Source organism: Gymnoscopelus braueri, assembly GCF_963280865.1.
Source record: "Gymnoscopelus braueri genome assembly, chromosome: 7".
Taxonomy (NCBI): Eukaryota; Metazoa; Chordata; class Actinopteri; order Myctophiformes; family Myctophidae; genus Gymnoscopelus; species Gymnoscopelus braueri.
The window spans coordinates 14,085,247-14,103,141 of record NC_137608.1 but is presented as its reverse complement, the minus strand read 5'-3'; the positions used below and the strand labels follow the sequence as shown (position 1 = coordinate 14,103,141).

The window sequence follows — 17,895 nt, the reverse complement described above, 5'->3', positions numbered from 1 at the left end:
TACCACAATTAAAAAGCTACAAAGTGCCTCTAAAACAGGAAATAGGGTGCAGGCTCGAGAGAAAAGGGGGGTGATCAAAATCAGTAGGGTTCATCCTACAATCTGCATATTAGATTATGAGGTATATCACATGCAAAATGGTCATTTTGGCCTAAGGGTGGTGCTAGAGGAAATGCCATCGGATCAGTAAATAAGTAGGGTTCATTCTCTGGCCATTGCGAAGGTGCACAGTCAATTCCATGGATATGTTTGTTTGGTGTTAATAGCTAGTTTGGGACTAAAGTGCTGGATGGACTGAACGGCACAGGCAGTCCTTAGAGCCCCGTCGCTTGCAGGGCTAATAAGAATCATCAGTGTGAGGGAGGCACACATGCGCTCACGCACACACACGCACGCACACACACACACACACACACACACACACACACACACACACACACACACGCACACACACACGCACATACACGCACACAGGTGTGAGGCGTCAGGCTAGCATGCTAGCATTAACAAGCTGGTGGGTCTGTTGCATCACGGGACCACATGCAAGGAGCAAGATGCTACTCTCTAAAAAAGCAACAACAACAACAACCGGTTGCCCCGCTGAACAACCCTGATACAATGCTTCCTAACCAAACACTGGCATATTGGCAAACAACTGTCTGCACCTACATATAATGCAGCTAGACAAACAACAATTGATTAGCAATGTTGGCATTCCTCATTAAAACAATGAGTAGCCTACTGCTAGCTGCACAATAGTTGCACTTAAGCCAAGTTTATACCCCGTGGCACGACGTGTCACTTGCCGACCAGTATTGATCTACAAGCTAACAACGTATTGTGACACGTTAGCTTGTAGATCAATTCTTGACGGTAGGGTGTCAGCCCTATGTTCCCTCATTTTAGGGTTGGTGTTGGAATTAGGCCGGGTAGGTAGGTGTTGGGATTAGTGTTAGGGTTGTGGTTGGGATTACGGTTGGGATTCAGGGTTAGGGTTAGGGTTAAGGTTGAGGGAACATTGAGCTGTGGGAACATCGGTATGCTCCCGTCTCCCGACTAGCTAGCTGGATCCATTGGTTTCAATGTGGAATGCTAAGCAGCGCTAACACACTGGCTTTATGGCTGGCTGGATTATGAATGCAGGCAATAATATGAGTGTGTGTGGAAAGGAACCTGGCTTGAATCCAAATGGTCACTGTGTTGCTTTGGAGCTCCTTTAAAATGGTTTCGTCACAAAAGCTTTTGACAGCTTTTATTTACTATACTACTCTACCCAATGACGTTTATGTACAGAATTGTGAATAATATGCTTTAATAGCACATAACAGGCTAGGTAGTTTCTTTAAGATTAACTATAAGCCCTACCAATAAGAATCTTCTCTGTGTCTGTGTGGTCATACAGAATAATATACTGTATGATATACAGTAGTGTGTGGAACCTTGGAATCAAAGCCATGTGATCTAGGCTATACTGTACCTATACTTTGGTGCTATACTGACAATACTCAGATGCACTTAATAATCCACCACTGTACACAATAGCACAATATACTGTATATGATGGCAATAAATAATAAAATGTCTTTCTTTTCTTGTTTAAACCAGCAGAATGTTAAAAGTTGAAAACATATCTAAGAATACAAAAAAAAACTGCACATTGTATAGAATTCTAACGATATATCTTTTGAAACCATTTTATATAAGCCCAGTGGTTCTCGGTTGTAGATTTTTTTTAGAGTGTAAAATCACTGCACATTCCATGTTTCTTTTTAACAGAACAGCAGACGTGTCAACGTGTTTCCGTTAACATACAGTACACGTGACACGTGCTCTGTTAATAAGTACAGTAGCTGATGCACAGATGTGTTAAGAAGGACATGCTGTTTTGTAGCGCGCACAGGCTAGCCTTTTACAATATTAGCTAGCAGCTGGAAATGTTGAAGATCAGCCAGCTAGCCAGGGAACTTCACACAGCAGATTGAATGTGACATCATATTGTTTATAATAAGCTACTGAACGCCAATCAGCCATACATATTAATGACCATAATCCTGAACATAATTATGAGTCGGTTCTATCCATCCATCTTACAAGGAGTGTGAAATTGCTATAAATAATAAGCCTGATGATATTAAGGAATTAATTGCCAGTGTTTTCAGTTATCTGGCTGACTGAGCCATTTAACCACTTAAGCCCTATTTCGAACAACTAATTGAAAACATTTTCAATTAAAACAAATCTAAATATTTAAATGTTTGATAGCCAATCGACAAGCTAGATTGTTTACCTATAGGGCATGCCTTAAATAGGGACACCAGGGTTAAAGTTGTTAATGCATTTTAGGTTGAAGCCTGTGACCCATCTTATTCAGTACAGTAAAAGACTGCTAACATTAGAACCATCCAGTCATTTGGTCAATGCTAATGAGTTCTCTGGCTAGCTGAGTCATCCTGCGCAAATAGCCCCCCAGCCGGAGGCAGAAACACTGTGTTGAAAAGGGTGTGACTTCTACTGACCAGGGCAGAGCTTCAGACAGGAAAACAGGAAGCGACGGCGGAATCTTACCATTGCGCTCACACAGATTTCATTGTGTGTGGGCATGTGAGGTGGGGCGTTGTTGCTGTAGCAACTCTGCCTGGCAAATGTACTTACCCCCTACCTTTTACATGGGGTGGGACACACCCCACCCCATGTAAAAAAAAATCATGAACTTGATTCAAACTCGTTATGTGTATCCCTGCTTCTGTAAATTCTGTGAACCTACATAAAGACTAGACATAACAGTACAGGTTCTATATGTTCTCTAGTCTAGGCGTGTTAATGGCTTGTCTACTGAAAGAAGAGGTTGGCGAGCGGGCAGACGACACACACTATAAAAATGAAAACAAACAGAAAGATGTTAGACATTTAAAGCCACAAAGTTTCACAGAATAAACACCGTTTGGAACCTTTAAACATGTTGGTCTGTTTGGGATGTTTAAACGTTCAAACGCGTCAGAAAGAGAAACACAACGCACACCGAGGTGTTAGCTATGATGAGTACAGATGTCATCATTATGAGAGAGAGAGAGACAGACAGAAAATGGGTGTCCATCCATCTGTTTTCACGTGATTTTTTTTTAATATGCTCATGAAAACCCTGAATGGAATTGACCCATTAAGACCTGAGGCCGACTCTACAAATATCTTCCAAATCAGTTCTCTTATTTCGTTCCAGGGACCCTCAGAAGCAAAGATTTGAGTAAAAAATATCCGCTTAAAAATATATATATATTTATATTAAAAGAAATCCAAAATAGCAGATCTACAAGCTCATAGCACAAAGTGCTATTTTTGAATAGCCTATTAGCTAGCCTTTGGCTATTTTTGAATAGCCAAAGAATAAAATAAAGTGGTCAAAATCTAAAATGACACATGATGCTTTCCCGGTTTTAATGGGTAAAAAAAAGAAAAAGGCCTAAATATCGCCAACACTTTTTGGCACTTGGCTGATGTAGAAATGCTGGATAGAAGATGCTGATAAAGGAACCGGATGAATTGAATACACGATGACTTGCCAGTGACCTACCAAAAGTTTCAGGTTTATAGAAAAAAAAAAATAGTTTCTAGTAATCCATAAACAGTGCTGTACACCACCTGTCGGAGGGCTGTTATGTAACGTCAATGCAAACTATTCCATATGACATAATCGTGTTGCGTTGTTCTGAATGTTTGCACAACAGGTCATGGGAACATCATGCACTGATAATTTTTTTCGCTGACTTTTTGGAAATTTGCGCAACATTTGGATGGAAACCGAGCCAGAAAGAGAGAGAGAGAGAAAGAGAGAGAGAGAGAGAGAGAGAGAGAGACACAGAGAGAGAGTGAGAGAGAGGGAAAGAGAGAAAGAGAAAGAGAGAGTCTGCCATATGATCTAACAGCAGGGCAGGCGGGGTGGAGATGTCAGGTTGGAGATGGTTGGGAGGAGGTGCGTTCCTACCATCTGGTGCCTCACTCAGGGCCTTTCCGCTCATCTCTCTCTCCCCGACCAGCCAGACGTACCCGGAACCCGTCATGTTGAGGTGACGAGCTGCTTTATAGACCAACGCAGCCTCGTCCTCACTGTGTGTCACACACGCACACACGCACACACGCACACACGCACACACACACACCCATCAATTCAAATTTTTGCCTGTGATTAATTTTGATTGTTCGCCATGAGAACAAAGCTTTTGCTTAGTCTTTTTTTCTAGGTCTTTTACTCTATGCCTTAATTAGTTTTCAATCCACTTTTTATCCCAAGAAGGGTCTAATGTGGTTGCAGAATGTTTTTTGTTTCTGTCTTGCCTTTGTTTTTTATGCCATTGTTTTTAAATCCTGTAGAACTTTGTGATTTGCAAAAATGTAAAGTATGTTATAAATAAAATGTATTATTATTATTATTATAATGTTTTGTTCGGTATAAATAAACAAACGTTACTCTCTTGAGACTAGTCATTACTTACCACATTACTTTTGTCTTCTCTTTTGAGAGAAGAAAAAAAACCTATGTTTAAAGTAAATTATGCAGCCAAAGAATAAATAATTTAAATGTCCCACTCTAGATTATAGTTTAATTGCGGGACAGATTCTTTTAATTATAATTTTCAATTTAATCTGATTTTGATTCTTTGTTGAATTGGTACCGCTTTGAAAATTGTTCATCATCGTAAAACTCAGACGGTCCTTATTTTCCATTGTGTAACTTTGATTTGATTTTCTTCAATCCATCTAATATATGCTGCCATTTTGGAAATTTAAACCACCTCAGCATAATTTCATTGTGCTACCCATTCAGTAGCCTTTTCAGCAGTTATGGAGAACTTTTCACGTTTAAAGTAATTTCCATATAATTATCTTTAAAAAGAGCCTCATAGTGTCCTCTAGATATGGACTATTAAAGAAGTCAAGGTTGTACATTATGTCTTGCTTTAAAAAGTAGACTGTCGGCCATGGCCAAAACGTTAAAGCTAGGGTAAGTGATTTTCTTTGGTTAAAATAAGTTTCAAAGGCCCGGACCAATGGCGTAGTGGTCCGGGCACTTACGCTCTAATGTAGTCTGACAGCGCATCACTGGTTTGAGTCCCGATCCCGACGATCTTTGCAGAATGTCTCTTTTTTGGTCTTTTTTTCTCCTACTGCTGTGTGCAGAACAGACAGACAGACAGACAGACAGACAGACAGACAGACAGACAGACAGACAGACAGACAGACAGACAGACAGACAGACAGACAGACAGGCAGACAGGCAGACAGGCAGACAGACAGGTGTACTAACCTAGCAGACAGGATGATGACTCGAGCTTCCAGGTCTCTGGCCTCCAGTAGCAGAGATGTCAGGTTGGTATCTTGACTGAACAACAACACCTTCTCTGCCTGGATGATAGACAGGCCACCATGCAGAGAGACAGGTCAAGTGGCAGGAAGACGGGTCACGGCGCAGGAGGACAGGTCAAGTTGCAGGAGGACGGGTCACACCAAAGCAAAAGAAACACCACAGGACACATGGAGGACAACACATGATCAGCTGTTCACTATCAGAGCCCTCCCACCCACAGGCCACCACCCAACAACCATGACCACCACCCAACAAACAAACAAACCAACCAGCCATCAACCACCAACCACCAACCACCAACCACCAACCAACCAACCACCAACCACCAACAACAACCACCAACCACCAACAACCAACTCCAACAACCACCAAACAACCAACCACCAACAACCAACAAGCTGAACCATCAACCATCCAACCATCAATCACCAACCACCAAGAACAAAAAAACAACTCCAACAACCACCAACCAACCAACCAACCAACCGCCATTACATCAAACCACCAACCAACCAACCAATTAACAACCACCACCCAACAACCACCCACCCGTCGAACAAACTCCCATCAACTACCACCCAACATCTACCACCCATCAACCACCAACTACCTACAACCCAACATCTACCACCCATCAACCACCAACTACCTACCACCCAATAATCAAACTTTTGAGCGTTTCACTCGTAACGGCCGCTATTCCACCGCACATGTAAACACAACGATGCAACCACCCGTACAAATGGAACCAAATGGACCCTTACGGCCTCCTTAAAGAAGCGATGTATCCAATAGTGAGCCAATACAATACCTTGTCCTTGTTTCCTTGGGCAGCGCTGGTTAGCAGGGATCAATACACTTTTAGACCGACATGTTTGTGCCAGCGTGGGTGATTAGATTTATTTCTTGATCGCCTCTTGTTTTGATTGTTTAGACATGACGTCACAGGCCGCTATACTCGATAACAGGCTCGACAAGTCCAAAGCTTATTGATACCCGGGTCTCGATACATTCAGAACCGGACTGGACTCGGACTCGGTTTTCGTGCTCCATCCCTACTCACCAATAACCCCAACCACCCAACAACCAACCACCAAACAAACAACAACCACCATCACCCAACAACTACCCTGATGACAATAACACCAAAGGATTCCAAGAAAAAATAACCCACATCTTCCGTCCCTTGGTGCTGAGCCAAACTGCAAAAACAGAATCGTGAAAAACAAGACGAGGCTCGCAACTCACTTTAAAATGCTCCAATTGTATTCACAGCACAGCTGCAATATAGGACATTTCGACCTTGCAGTCTTTTTCAAGTATAGTATTGAAAAAGACCGCAAGGTCAAAACGTTGTATATTGCTGCTGTGCTGTGAAAGAAATAAGAGCATTTTAAAGTGAGTTGCGAGCTCCCATCTTGTTTTTCAATAACACCAAAGGACACATGGAGGCAGGGGTGCGGCTAGAAATCCTGGGGCCCTGACACTTGACGCTCCATCTTTTTATTCATGATTTTATTTCAAATCATGGCCAAGCTTTTTATTTTGGTTGTTGGTTTGTTGGTTGTCGTCTACTTCACCTTCACTCCATCTATCCCATAACCCTGGAGGGTCGTTGGGGTCCCGGGGCACCACAGATGATCTGTTGACCAGCTCTCTCCATCCCTATCTGTCCTCGGCAGCTCTCATCTTTTTTTCTTTTGTCTTCCTTGTCTCCTGCCACCTTGTACGGTGCCTTGCAGAATGGTCTTTGCAAGACCTGAGGATCTGGTGATGTGGCCGTACCATCTCAGTTTTTGCTTTATAACAGTGGTAAGCAGATCATCATGTGGGCCGATGGCTTGGCTAATCTTTTGCCGAACGACCTGGTTAGTGATGTGTTGGGTGTAAGAGATACCCAAGAGTCTTCTGTAACATCTGTATTGTCTTCTGCAGCTCTGCTGTGAAGGTCCAAGTTTCACAAGCATATAGAAAGATTGTAATGGCGAGTGAGTGCAATAGTCTCATTTTTGATGCCATACTGATGCTTTTGACTTTCCGGGCTTGAGCTTTGCCAGGCCAAGGGCAGCGGTTGTTTGCGCAATTCTGGCAAGGACTTCCTGTTTGAATCCTTCATCGGACACGATTACCCCATGGTATTCAGAGCTACTGCCTCAGCATTACAGTTAAGAGACTTCTGCACGGTTAGAGGCTTCTGCACCAAACTATAGTGTCTTGCATTCCATATAATTTAGTTAAGACTATAGGAATGGAACTTCACCTGCTGCACCTCTTTTTGGGACTATCTTATATGAACACAATCATAAAAGCAACACAGTCTGTTCTTGTTGTGACTGTCCATAGCCCCCCTAAGCATGACACTAACTTTTTAATTAGAGTTAAAAGATGTCCATTGCTTTGACTAATTATGACGAACACATTTTTAATTGGTGATTTATTAATTCATGGATCTTACTGCTAGGTTTGACCTTGTCCAACATGTGAAGAGTACTATATACAATTGTGGAAACATACTAGACCTAGTTTTCACTAAAGGTATATATATATATCTTGTCAGTTCATCTGTCTGATCATTCCTATTCCAATTTTTAATGCCACTGTTTTAACATCAACAGACTGCTCGGAAACGGTTTAAAAGAAGTGACGTATCCATAGCTAATTTCACTAGTCCAATTACCACTTTCTGCACCACTTCTGTATTTCAAGTTGATGACCTTGTTGATGATTTTAACAACAAACTAAGATACTCCATACAGTTGCTCCTGCACCATGGACAAAATGTTGCCAAACGTTGCCCTTGGCCAGCTGGGAAAAAAATAGCCACAAAGCTGAGTGAAGGTAACCTGACTCCGCCAGATGGGGGCGGTATTGACTTCACAGGTTCACAATACAGCCTCCATCTGGGATCGCTCAGAGAGTAGAGCTACTCCGCACAGCGGCGTGTGTGAACCAATCAGCGGCTGCTAGGGGCGGGATCTTGGCGAGACCGGATGTGACGCCAGCTACCAAACGTCATGTAGACACGTCAATATGATTGGTTGATAGACGGTGATAGACAGACGGTCCCATCCAATCACCTGCCAAGTAGCTTGAAAAAAAGGGACCGCCCCTTCATCGATTGTGCTACCGAGTTCCCAGATGGAAGTAGCCTGTGAAACAAATGTGATGCAGGCTTCTTCCATCTGGCGGAGTCAGGTTAGAGTGAAGGTGGAAGAGTAAACAAAATGTCCATCTTTGTCCACATTTTTAAAGGACAGATATTGATCTACAATAATGCTTTTTAAAAGGAGAGACAAGTCAATTTCTTAAAGATAATTACAGAAAAACAAAACAACCCCAAAGTCCTTTTCAGTAATAACAGGCTTTTAACCTACCACCCTGTTACATGTTTAAACAACCAAGCGTTGGCTCTGAAATGTAAGGATTGTGCTGCATTTTTTTAAGGAGAAACAATAAATTAATATTAGAGCTGATATTTTGAACCCTGCTTTAGCAACTCCCTGGGATCTACCTGCCCAATAGCCCACATAATACATCCTTTGAGTTCACTAGTGGAACTAATCTCCATTAGGAACATGAATTATTCTACCTGTGCTCTTGACCCTATTCCAACTATAAGCTCTTTAAAGCGGCTTCCCACTGCCTCCCCACGATACATAAAGTCTTCCCCATTATCAGGTATCTTCCCCAAACCCCTCAAAATAGCCTTGGTAAAATCTCTGCCCAATCTGGATGCTGCTGATCTTAATAATTACTGCACAGGCCCATTTCCACCCCCACCCCACCCCCCCATTCCTTGGTAATCTTCTGGAGAAGATCGTTTTTAATCAACTATATAATCACCTGAACAACAAGAACATTTTAGAAACATTTCTACTACCAACATCCAAACACCCACCAACAACAAACATCACCCACTAACCACCCCCACCAACAACTAACTACCTTCCACCACCAACTAATCAATATAAATATTTGAAAACCCCCCAAAAAGGGTATTTATTAAATATAGTACATAATATAATTAAATATTCAAATATGTTTTGACAAAGAATCAAATGTTTTATGGTCATGATTCACCAGGAGTCGTCTTAGTTCCAGGCTTAAAATAATTCATATATAAATATTTTTTCGGAAATCTCTGTGGGAAAAATGAATGGGGTTTCTATCTGTGGAACCACAAAATGGCCACCACTGCTATGCCCTATAACCAACCACCCTCCAACAACCACCCACCACCACCCAACCCGCCCGCCCACCCACTCATCAACCCCCACCCCACCCCACCCAGAGCCTCCACCATGCGGCCTCTCATCTGGGGGGAAATGGAGAAAGAAAAAGTATGTTTCCAAGATCTGCCGGATGGAAGCTGGAGGGTGGGAGGGGTGGGGGGGTCGTAGGGTCACATGCAAACGGAGACGCTGTCAGAGTCCAACCAGGAGGCGTGCACGTTGAGAGGAGCGCTGATGCAACCGCAACTCAACAAAAACAAAAAAGACGAGTGGGAAGGACAAGGAGAGGAAGAAGAGAAGAGGGGATGAAGTGATGAGGAGCAGAAGGAGGAGGAGGAGGAGGAGGAGGAGGAGGAGAGGAGGTGGTGGTTCAATCCCCAAAACGAAGAAAATAAAGACGGAGAGGAGGTGAGGAACTTGCTGGCCTGTGCAGCTCTACCCCTTTTACACAGAAACAAGAAGAGAAGAGAAGAGAAGAGAAGAGAAGAGAAGAGAAGAGAAGAGAAGAGAAGAGAAGAGAAGAGAAGAGAAGAGAAGAGAAGAGAAGAGAAGAGAAGAGAAGAGAAGAGAAGAGAAGAGAAGAGAAGAGAAGAGAAGAGAAGAGAGAGAGGAGGGTCTTTCTTGGGCTAGTGGTGAAAAATCCATTCTCAGTGCGTGGAAGAAATCATAAATAACCAAAAACCAAAAGGTTGAAAGAAGACGTGCCACCAGGATAAGAGTTTATCTCTGGGAGAAGTGCTGTGGGCTGACTGCTGTTTGCTAACCGGGTAGCTAGCTAGCTCAGAGATTTGGTTTTGGGCGGCAGTTGCATTGACCATGCAAGTATACCTTAGGTCCTCTCCTGAAGTCATAGTTCTGCAGGTCGTGGTTTTCATAGTTCCTGTTTTTAGTCTGATGGGTAATGTGCAACAGAGAAAATAATGCAGACACAGGAAAATATTATATAGACAGTCAGAGATGAGGAGGCACAACATGTATTCCAACAAAAACTCCACTTTTTCTGCTTCAAGTTGGGACGCCAAGCGCGGCTGGGGCACGCAAACACATCAGAGAGACAGCTTGTCTGTCTGTCTGTCTGCCTGTCTGTCTCTTTGTCTTTTTGGCCTTTTATCTGTCCATCTGACTCCTTTCAACTTAGAAGTAGCCTACCATTACATAGGAACGAAAGTTAAGACATAGGAGCTAAAAATACACATCAATCCTGTCTGCATGATTGTTGGTGTTCTGTAACACTTGGGACTTGACATAGCAGGTGTTACATTCAGATTTAGCGTTCTGTAAATAAATGTAAGCTGACTTGACATAGTAGGCGTTATATTTAGATTATGCCAAAATGTATCGAAGTAGTGATGATGAATAACTTCAAATTTGTGACAACATCCAAGTAAAATGTTTATGCACCACATCTAGAAGAAAACTCCCATAAGGTTTGCTACAACTCTCATCAAATCAAAGCTTAAGACTTTTCTGTTTGCTGTTGCCTTTTTATTGAGATTTTTGATTTATTGAGTTCATTTAGTATTTTCTATTTTCTTAACTTTTTAATAGCTATTTTAAATTGTTGTCCTTTTGTGAATGTGTTTCTTTTGCACGTTGTCTTAAAATGCTGTTAATGTTTTGTTGGAAGCACTTTGAATTGCTGAAATGTGCTACAAATAGTTTTATAGTGAAAGTGTATTCTTTCTTGATTACGCCTGTTCATCTGTACGGTGAAAGGTCCCCAGGGGTGGAAAGTAACAAATTGCAAATTACTCAGTCTTTTCTTTTGTGTCGACTTTGAAGGAAATTGTTAAAGAAGCATCTATTCTATAGAGCAGTCATTAATGAACCCAGAGGATCTACTGATTGTTAATTGAAAAAAAATCGACTACCTTTTTTCACTGACGAAAAACTAAATAAAAACGAAATAAAGATTAAGCTACGATGACTAAAACTAAGACTAAATATATTGACAATTTCGTCAACAATAAAAACTAGACTAAAATGTTAGGGAGGGACGAGTGGAGAAGAGATCCAGTAGAACTAAAAGACAAGTCATTTTATGCTTGGTTACGCTCTGGTGCTGCGCTCTGAAAATAACAGATCTACAAGCTCACAACGCGTCGCAGCGCGATGCATTGTGAGCTTGTAGATCTGCTATTTTCAGCATGTAACCAAGTGTAAAATCAGCCATTACGACGCCATCAAGGCACCGCCAAAACACATTATAGTTGACCAAATCAACTGTAGATTTAGTCGACTATAATGTTATGATATTTAGTCCACTAAACCTAGACTAACAGTAAAACATTATTTCAGATGACTAAAATATGACTAAAACTAAATTAAATTTGATTCAAAAGGACTATGACTGTCATAATCAACACTTAATGCAGACGACAATTTCATGTAGTTGCAAATACACAGTGACAAAAAAACACAGGGACTATTTCTATCTATTTGATTGATTGATTGATTGAGTCGATCGTTTTTACTTGAAATGATTTTAATTAAGTAGGCTACAATTTCATCAAAGTAACACAGCTTTTACTTGAGTAAAATATTCGAGTTGCTTTCCACTCCTGACGGTCCCAGAGCGGGCTGACAGAAGCGGGTCTGGAAGCATTAGCGTGTTCCACTACACTGTTTAATGTTAATCTCATTAAATTTACACAAGACACAGTAACACTGTTAATGCTTCATAAATACCCCCCCCCTCCCCCCCTCTCTCTCTCTCTCTCTTCTCTTCTCTCTGTTTTTGACACTGTATATCTCTCACTCCCTGTCTGTTTCTCTGTAGTGTGTGTGTGTGTCTGTGTTTTGAATGTGCGTGCGTGCGTGCGTGCGACGGTCCGTGAGTGAGTGCGTGTGTGTGTGTTAGATATGTTTGCGGCTCCAGCCCTTAGCTCCCTCGTTGTGCTGTAGAGATGGAAACACAGTCTTGAAATGAGGTGGATGGACGGACAGACAGACAGACAGACAGACAGACAGACAGACAGACAGACAGACAGACAGACAGACAGACAGACAGACAGACAGACAGACAGACAGGACAGACAGACAGACAGACAGACAGACAGACAGACAGACAGACAGACAGACAGACAGACAGACAGACAGACAGAGAAACATACTGACAGACAAGAAGGTTGACAGATACACTGACAGACAGGTTTGTTGACTGACAGACTGACAGACTGACAGACAGACAGACAGACAGACAGACAGGCCAAAAGAGAAGTTGCTTTGAAAGAATACCAAAGCCAGGAGGGATGAGGGGGGGGTTAGAGTGACTGCATGGATGAGTGAACTCATGAAACAGAATCGCATAGTACACCACTGTTCAATATGCACACACACACACACACACATACAGAGAGTGTGTACGGTTGTGTCTTCTATCAAACAGACAGACAGACAGACAGTGACAGGTAGACAGGTAGACAGGCGGCTGTCTCACCTTGGTCTCTCTCTCCTCCAGCAGTGTCTCCAGTCGTTTCTGAGCAGCGCGTCCCTCGTGATATCGTCGCTGACGATCAGAATGATGTGGTTCCAACGAAACTCTCTCATCATGTCAAACCAGACCTGAGCCTGGTGGGAGTACGGAGGAACCGTACGCAAGAAGGAGAGGTGGATACTCTGCCAGTGGAGAGGAGAGGAGAGGAGAGGAGAGGAGAGGAGAGGAGAGGAGAGGAGAGGAGAGGGGAGGGGAGGGGAGGGGAGGGGAGGAGAGGAGAGGAGAGGAGAGGAGAGGAGAGGAGAGGAGAGGAGAGGAGAGGAGAGGAGAGGAGAGGAGAGGAGATAGTTAGATGGATACCAAAATGACAGGCAGGATCAGATAAAGAACAGTGAGTAATTAAAAGAGAAACCCTGTTAAGCCAGAACCAGAACCAAATATAAGTTGAGGTTTAATGGAAGAGAGTATGTTGTTATTTGAAAAAAAGAAATGTGAATGTGTTTCAATTCAATGCGTTCTCAGTTCAGCTTCATGACTTTGCTGCCACATCCTCCAGCTTTTCCTGGAAAACTTGGCAGCAAACTGTCAATGCTAATATATTTATATATTAACGCATTCATTTAAAATGCATTAATATTTTAAAACGCAATAATTAACATTTCAATCTTTTGGGCTGTCTGAGCCCCTGCAGTTCCATTTATCGTATAAACGAACAGGAAGTGAAGGATGAATGGATCTACTGTATAAGTGATGAATGTTTAGATAGATAGATTTTCTATTCTCCTAGAATAACATTCAGTATACTTAACCCATTCAGACCGGGAACGCATCTCTGTCATTTTAAGATTTCTTTGGGCGATTCAAAAAATAGCAGATATACAAGCTAATTTTTTTTGCAGATCTACAAGCTCATAGCACTATGTGCTATGAGCTTGTAGATCTGCAAAAAAAATTAAAAATCGTGGAAGATTTGTGCAAATTTTGAATATACAAAAAACATTTTCAACTCAAATCTTTGCTTCTGGGGGGTCCCTGGAACAACGTGTTTTGGGATGGGGGTCCGTGGACAAATACATCATCATTTTGGGTGGTCCTTGACATGAAAAAGGTTTTAAGCACCACTGATATTATAGCAACATACGTTTTTTCAAAAAACTGTTAGAGATTTAGAAGACATTTGTAGAATCCCCCCAGAAGCAAAGATTTGAGTTACAATTGTTCGCTTTAAAAAATATGCATATTCAAAGATTTGCACAATATTTTCACGATTTAAAAAAAATAGCAGATCTACAAGCTCATAGCGCGGCACCGATCTGCTATTTTTGAATAGCCAAAGAAATCTTCAAATGACACATAGATGCGTTCCCGGATTGAAGGAATTAAAGGAGTAGTTCACCCAAAAAATTACTTATTATCTATCAATTACACACCTCATGAAGCCTTGAATTCATGGAGATTGTTTTGTTTTTTTTGCATTCCTAAGCCAAAAATGTTATGACGACAGAGTATAGGAGACTCAAAGAGTCTCCTACTGAGCAGCCACCCGGTCATCAAATTATTGGCTTAGGAATGCGACGAAAACAAAAAAGTCTGAATTCAATGCTTGTGTGTAATTGATAGAAAATAAGTAATTTTTTGGGGGTGAACTACTCCTTTAAGTGGTCTCTTCATGTGATTGAAGATGAGAGTCATCACTATTTCTCTAACAGTGTATTAAAATCTTAATAACTTTTCTGTGTCCGTGTTTTTTCACACTAACAAATAATACTCAGGCTCTGCTCTTAATTCTACTCCTCCTCTGCTCCTTCTCCATGCTGTTCTGCTTCTATACTCCTCTTCTCCTTCTAATCTTCTCCTGCATTAGTCTCGCCAGCCAGTCAGCTGCCTCCCACAATTTTCAAATGCTTCCGTCATACAGTTTGAAATTATCTGAAAATGATCCGGGGACAAACCGGATGTGACACCTCCTCCCCCCCTTCCATTTCGTCACGTGCATTTGTCCTACTGTAAATCAAATTAGTTGAAGCTGTTTAACAGAAATGGGAATTCAAAAATATGTTTAAATACATTTTCGTGAACGGAAATGACGAAGAGATGACAACTTCCTTTCTTGGCTTTCGGGAGGTGTAGTTCCAGACTCTATATAGCATTTGGAGATTCTGGAATATAGTTGGCTGGCTATGCCAGACTATACAGTAGGGTACTCCTGCATCTTCTTCTCCTTCTACTCCTCTTCCTACCACTTCATCTCATCTCATCTCTATTCTGTCATGTTTCTGTGAGTTCACTCCAGTGGTGTAAAGTAACTAAGTGCATTTACTCAAGTACTGTACTTAAGTAAAATTTTGAGGTAGGCCTACTTTTACTTTACTCCAATTGTCTATACTTTTACTTTTTCTCCACTATCTCAGAGACATATATTGTACTTTTACTCCACTACAATTATTTCAAAACTTTAGTTACTAGTTACTTTGCAGATGTAAATTATTACATTATAAAACACACATTAACCACTTTTGCCCTATTTTATACCTAGGCTATTTGAAAATAGCCGATCTACAAGCTCACAACGTTTCGCATCGCGACGCGTTGTGAGCTTGTAGATCTGCTATTTTCAATCAGTTTAGTACTTTAACTTTTGGTACTTTAAGTAAATTTTTATACCAATACTCAAGTAGATTTTGAATTCCGAACTTTTACTTGTAACAGAGTACTTCTACATTGGAGTATTGATACTTTTACTTAAGTAAAACATTTGAGTACTTTTTTCACCACTGGTTCACTCTGACTGGGAAACACACACCTACCTGTTGTGATGACGATGATGACGATGATGATGATGATGATGATGATAATAATGATGTCAGCCATGATAGTGAATACAAGGATACAGCAGCTTCTGGTGGTGATAAGTATGATGAAGATGATGAATACTTCGTTGACCAGGGGAGCTCCAGGGGTCTGTACTGGGCCCTCTCCCTTGTTTCCCTCTACACCAAATCTCGGTGCCGCAAACAGAAGATCTACAAGCGCACAATGTTGAGCTTGTAGATCTGCTATTTTCTCAGAATGTTTATTTTCGATGAATGTTTGTCATGCCCAGAATAGGGACGCTAGGGTTCATGTGGTCAAGCCTATGACATGTAGATTAGCACGGTGATGTTCTACTGGTCACTTTTTTAATACTGAAAACCCCAAGTTAGCAGTGATTTCTCAGCATCACTGCTAACCTATAAACCTGCGACCACTAACCCTTGACCATCCTTACATCAAAGGTGCGAGCACTACTCAAACTCGTTTCAATATTGAGCTTTCTTACCGGGTGCACGGTCTGGAAAAAAAATCACTTTTATTTATATAAATTGCCATGGTATAATGCAGAGCAACACAGAGAGAACAACATACGCGTACCCTGACCACCAACCTATAATCCTTAACCACTCAAGCACAATTGACTTTGTCCTACAACAAATAAATAGCTGACCACAAGCTCACAACACGTCACAATTGTGACGGATTGTGAGCCTATAATGATATTACCCCAAAAGGATTGATGCAAGATTGAAAGTGGTTAAAGACGGGGTGCCGTGATTTTCAGTGATCCCCCCCCCCCCCCGCCTAAAACATGATCATCAGGTATTATGGTTATACTAGGAGGAAGATTTTTTTTCAAAAAAGTGTACAGAAAGTGTTAAAATTATGTTTTTATGTGGACATGCCTCCTGTTCATTAAGTATACCTGGTTCTCACCTTAGCACCTCCCACCTGAACCAGTCCCTCCGCCTCCTGTCCTAGTCCCTCCTCCTCCTCATGCCCACACCTGTTGTGTTATGATAATGAGGGGGAGGGTATATTTCTACTGCGTCATTAAAGCACTGTTTTTCTATTGGCACGTTTGAGGTTTCAGCCTCCAGGAAGAAACTCAAAATAGTCAGAGAAGACATAAAACACCATAAAAACACCACCAGGGGGCTTAATGAAGTTCTATCAACCTCATAGACACATGAAAGACAGAAAAAGTGCAAAACCATGGCACCACCTCTTTAACTAGATGTTTCAGCTGTTTGTAGTTTATGTCGTCACTACTGTGGGTGCTTCATGTAATGAGCCTCATGAAGTACCTTATCAGAGTAGATGGACATGCGTGTGGTGAGCCCCACCACAGGGATCCGATAGAAGCCCGCCGTGTAGGACACCGGCGTGGGGGTGAGATGGTCGTTGGACTGGGGTGGGTGGCTGACCAGGATGGCATAAACCTGAAGACATTACAAACCATTATTAGTTATAAACAACAACAGTGTATGAAGCTGAAAGACATAAAATTACTTTGATAAACAGCAGTGCGTGAAACTGAAAAACATCACTTTACTTTATTTATGAACAGTATTTTATCAAACTGAAAGACATTCAATTATTTTACTTGTAAACAGTAGTTTATCAAACTGAAAGACATAAAGACCCTTGTCAATTATTGTGTAGACTGCACGCACGCACACACGCATGCACGCACGCACGCACGCACGCACGCACGCACACACGCACGCACGCACACGCACACGCACGCACACACACACACACACACACACACACACACACACACACACACACACACACACACACACACACACACACACACACTGTGTTAAAGTAATTGAATGAACTAGGCGTCCATTCACTCATGCTTTTGAGCTGAACTGCCTGAAGCACAGCCCTGTGTTTGTGTGTTTGTGGTCATTTCATTTTCTCTCTCATATTCCCTAGCTCCCTCTCCCTCTGGTCAGATATACATCATCATCCACTGGCATGATAATCCCTCTATCCTGACACAGAGAGAGAGAGAGAGAGAGAGAAAATCTCTTCTCCATCTC

The 17,895-nt window shown here is 41.8% G+C and overlaps 1 protein-coding gene across 1 annotated transcript in view; it reads right to left on the bottom strand.

Annotated features, from left to right (window-relative positions):
* Positions 1 to 17,895, bottom strand: part of grin1b (glutamate receptor, ionotropic, N-methyl D-aspartate 1b) — a gene marked incomplete at both ends in the record, with an annotated part of 66,138 nt that overhangs the window by 39,147 nt on the left and 9,096 nt on the right. The window contains 6 exon segments of the mRNA XM_080433391.1: positions 3,980 to 4,101; positions 5,300 to 5,397; positions 10,420 to 10,482; positions 13,031 to 13,090; positions 13,093 to 13,209; positions 17,149 to 17,283. Of these exon segments, the coding sequence (XP_080289517.1) occupies positions 3,980 to 4,101; positions 5,300 to 5,397; positions 10,420 to 10,482; positions 13,031 to 13,090; positions 13,093 to 13,209; positions 17,149 to 17,283 (595 nt within the window).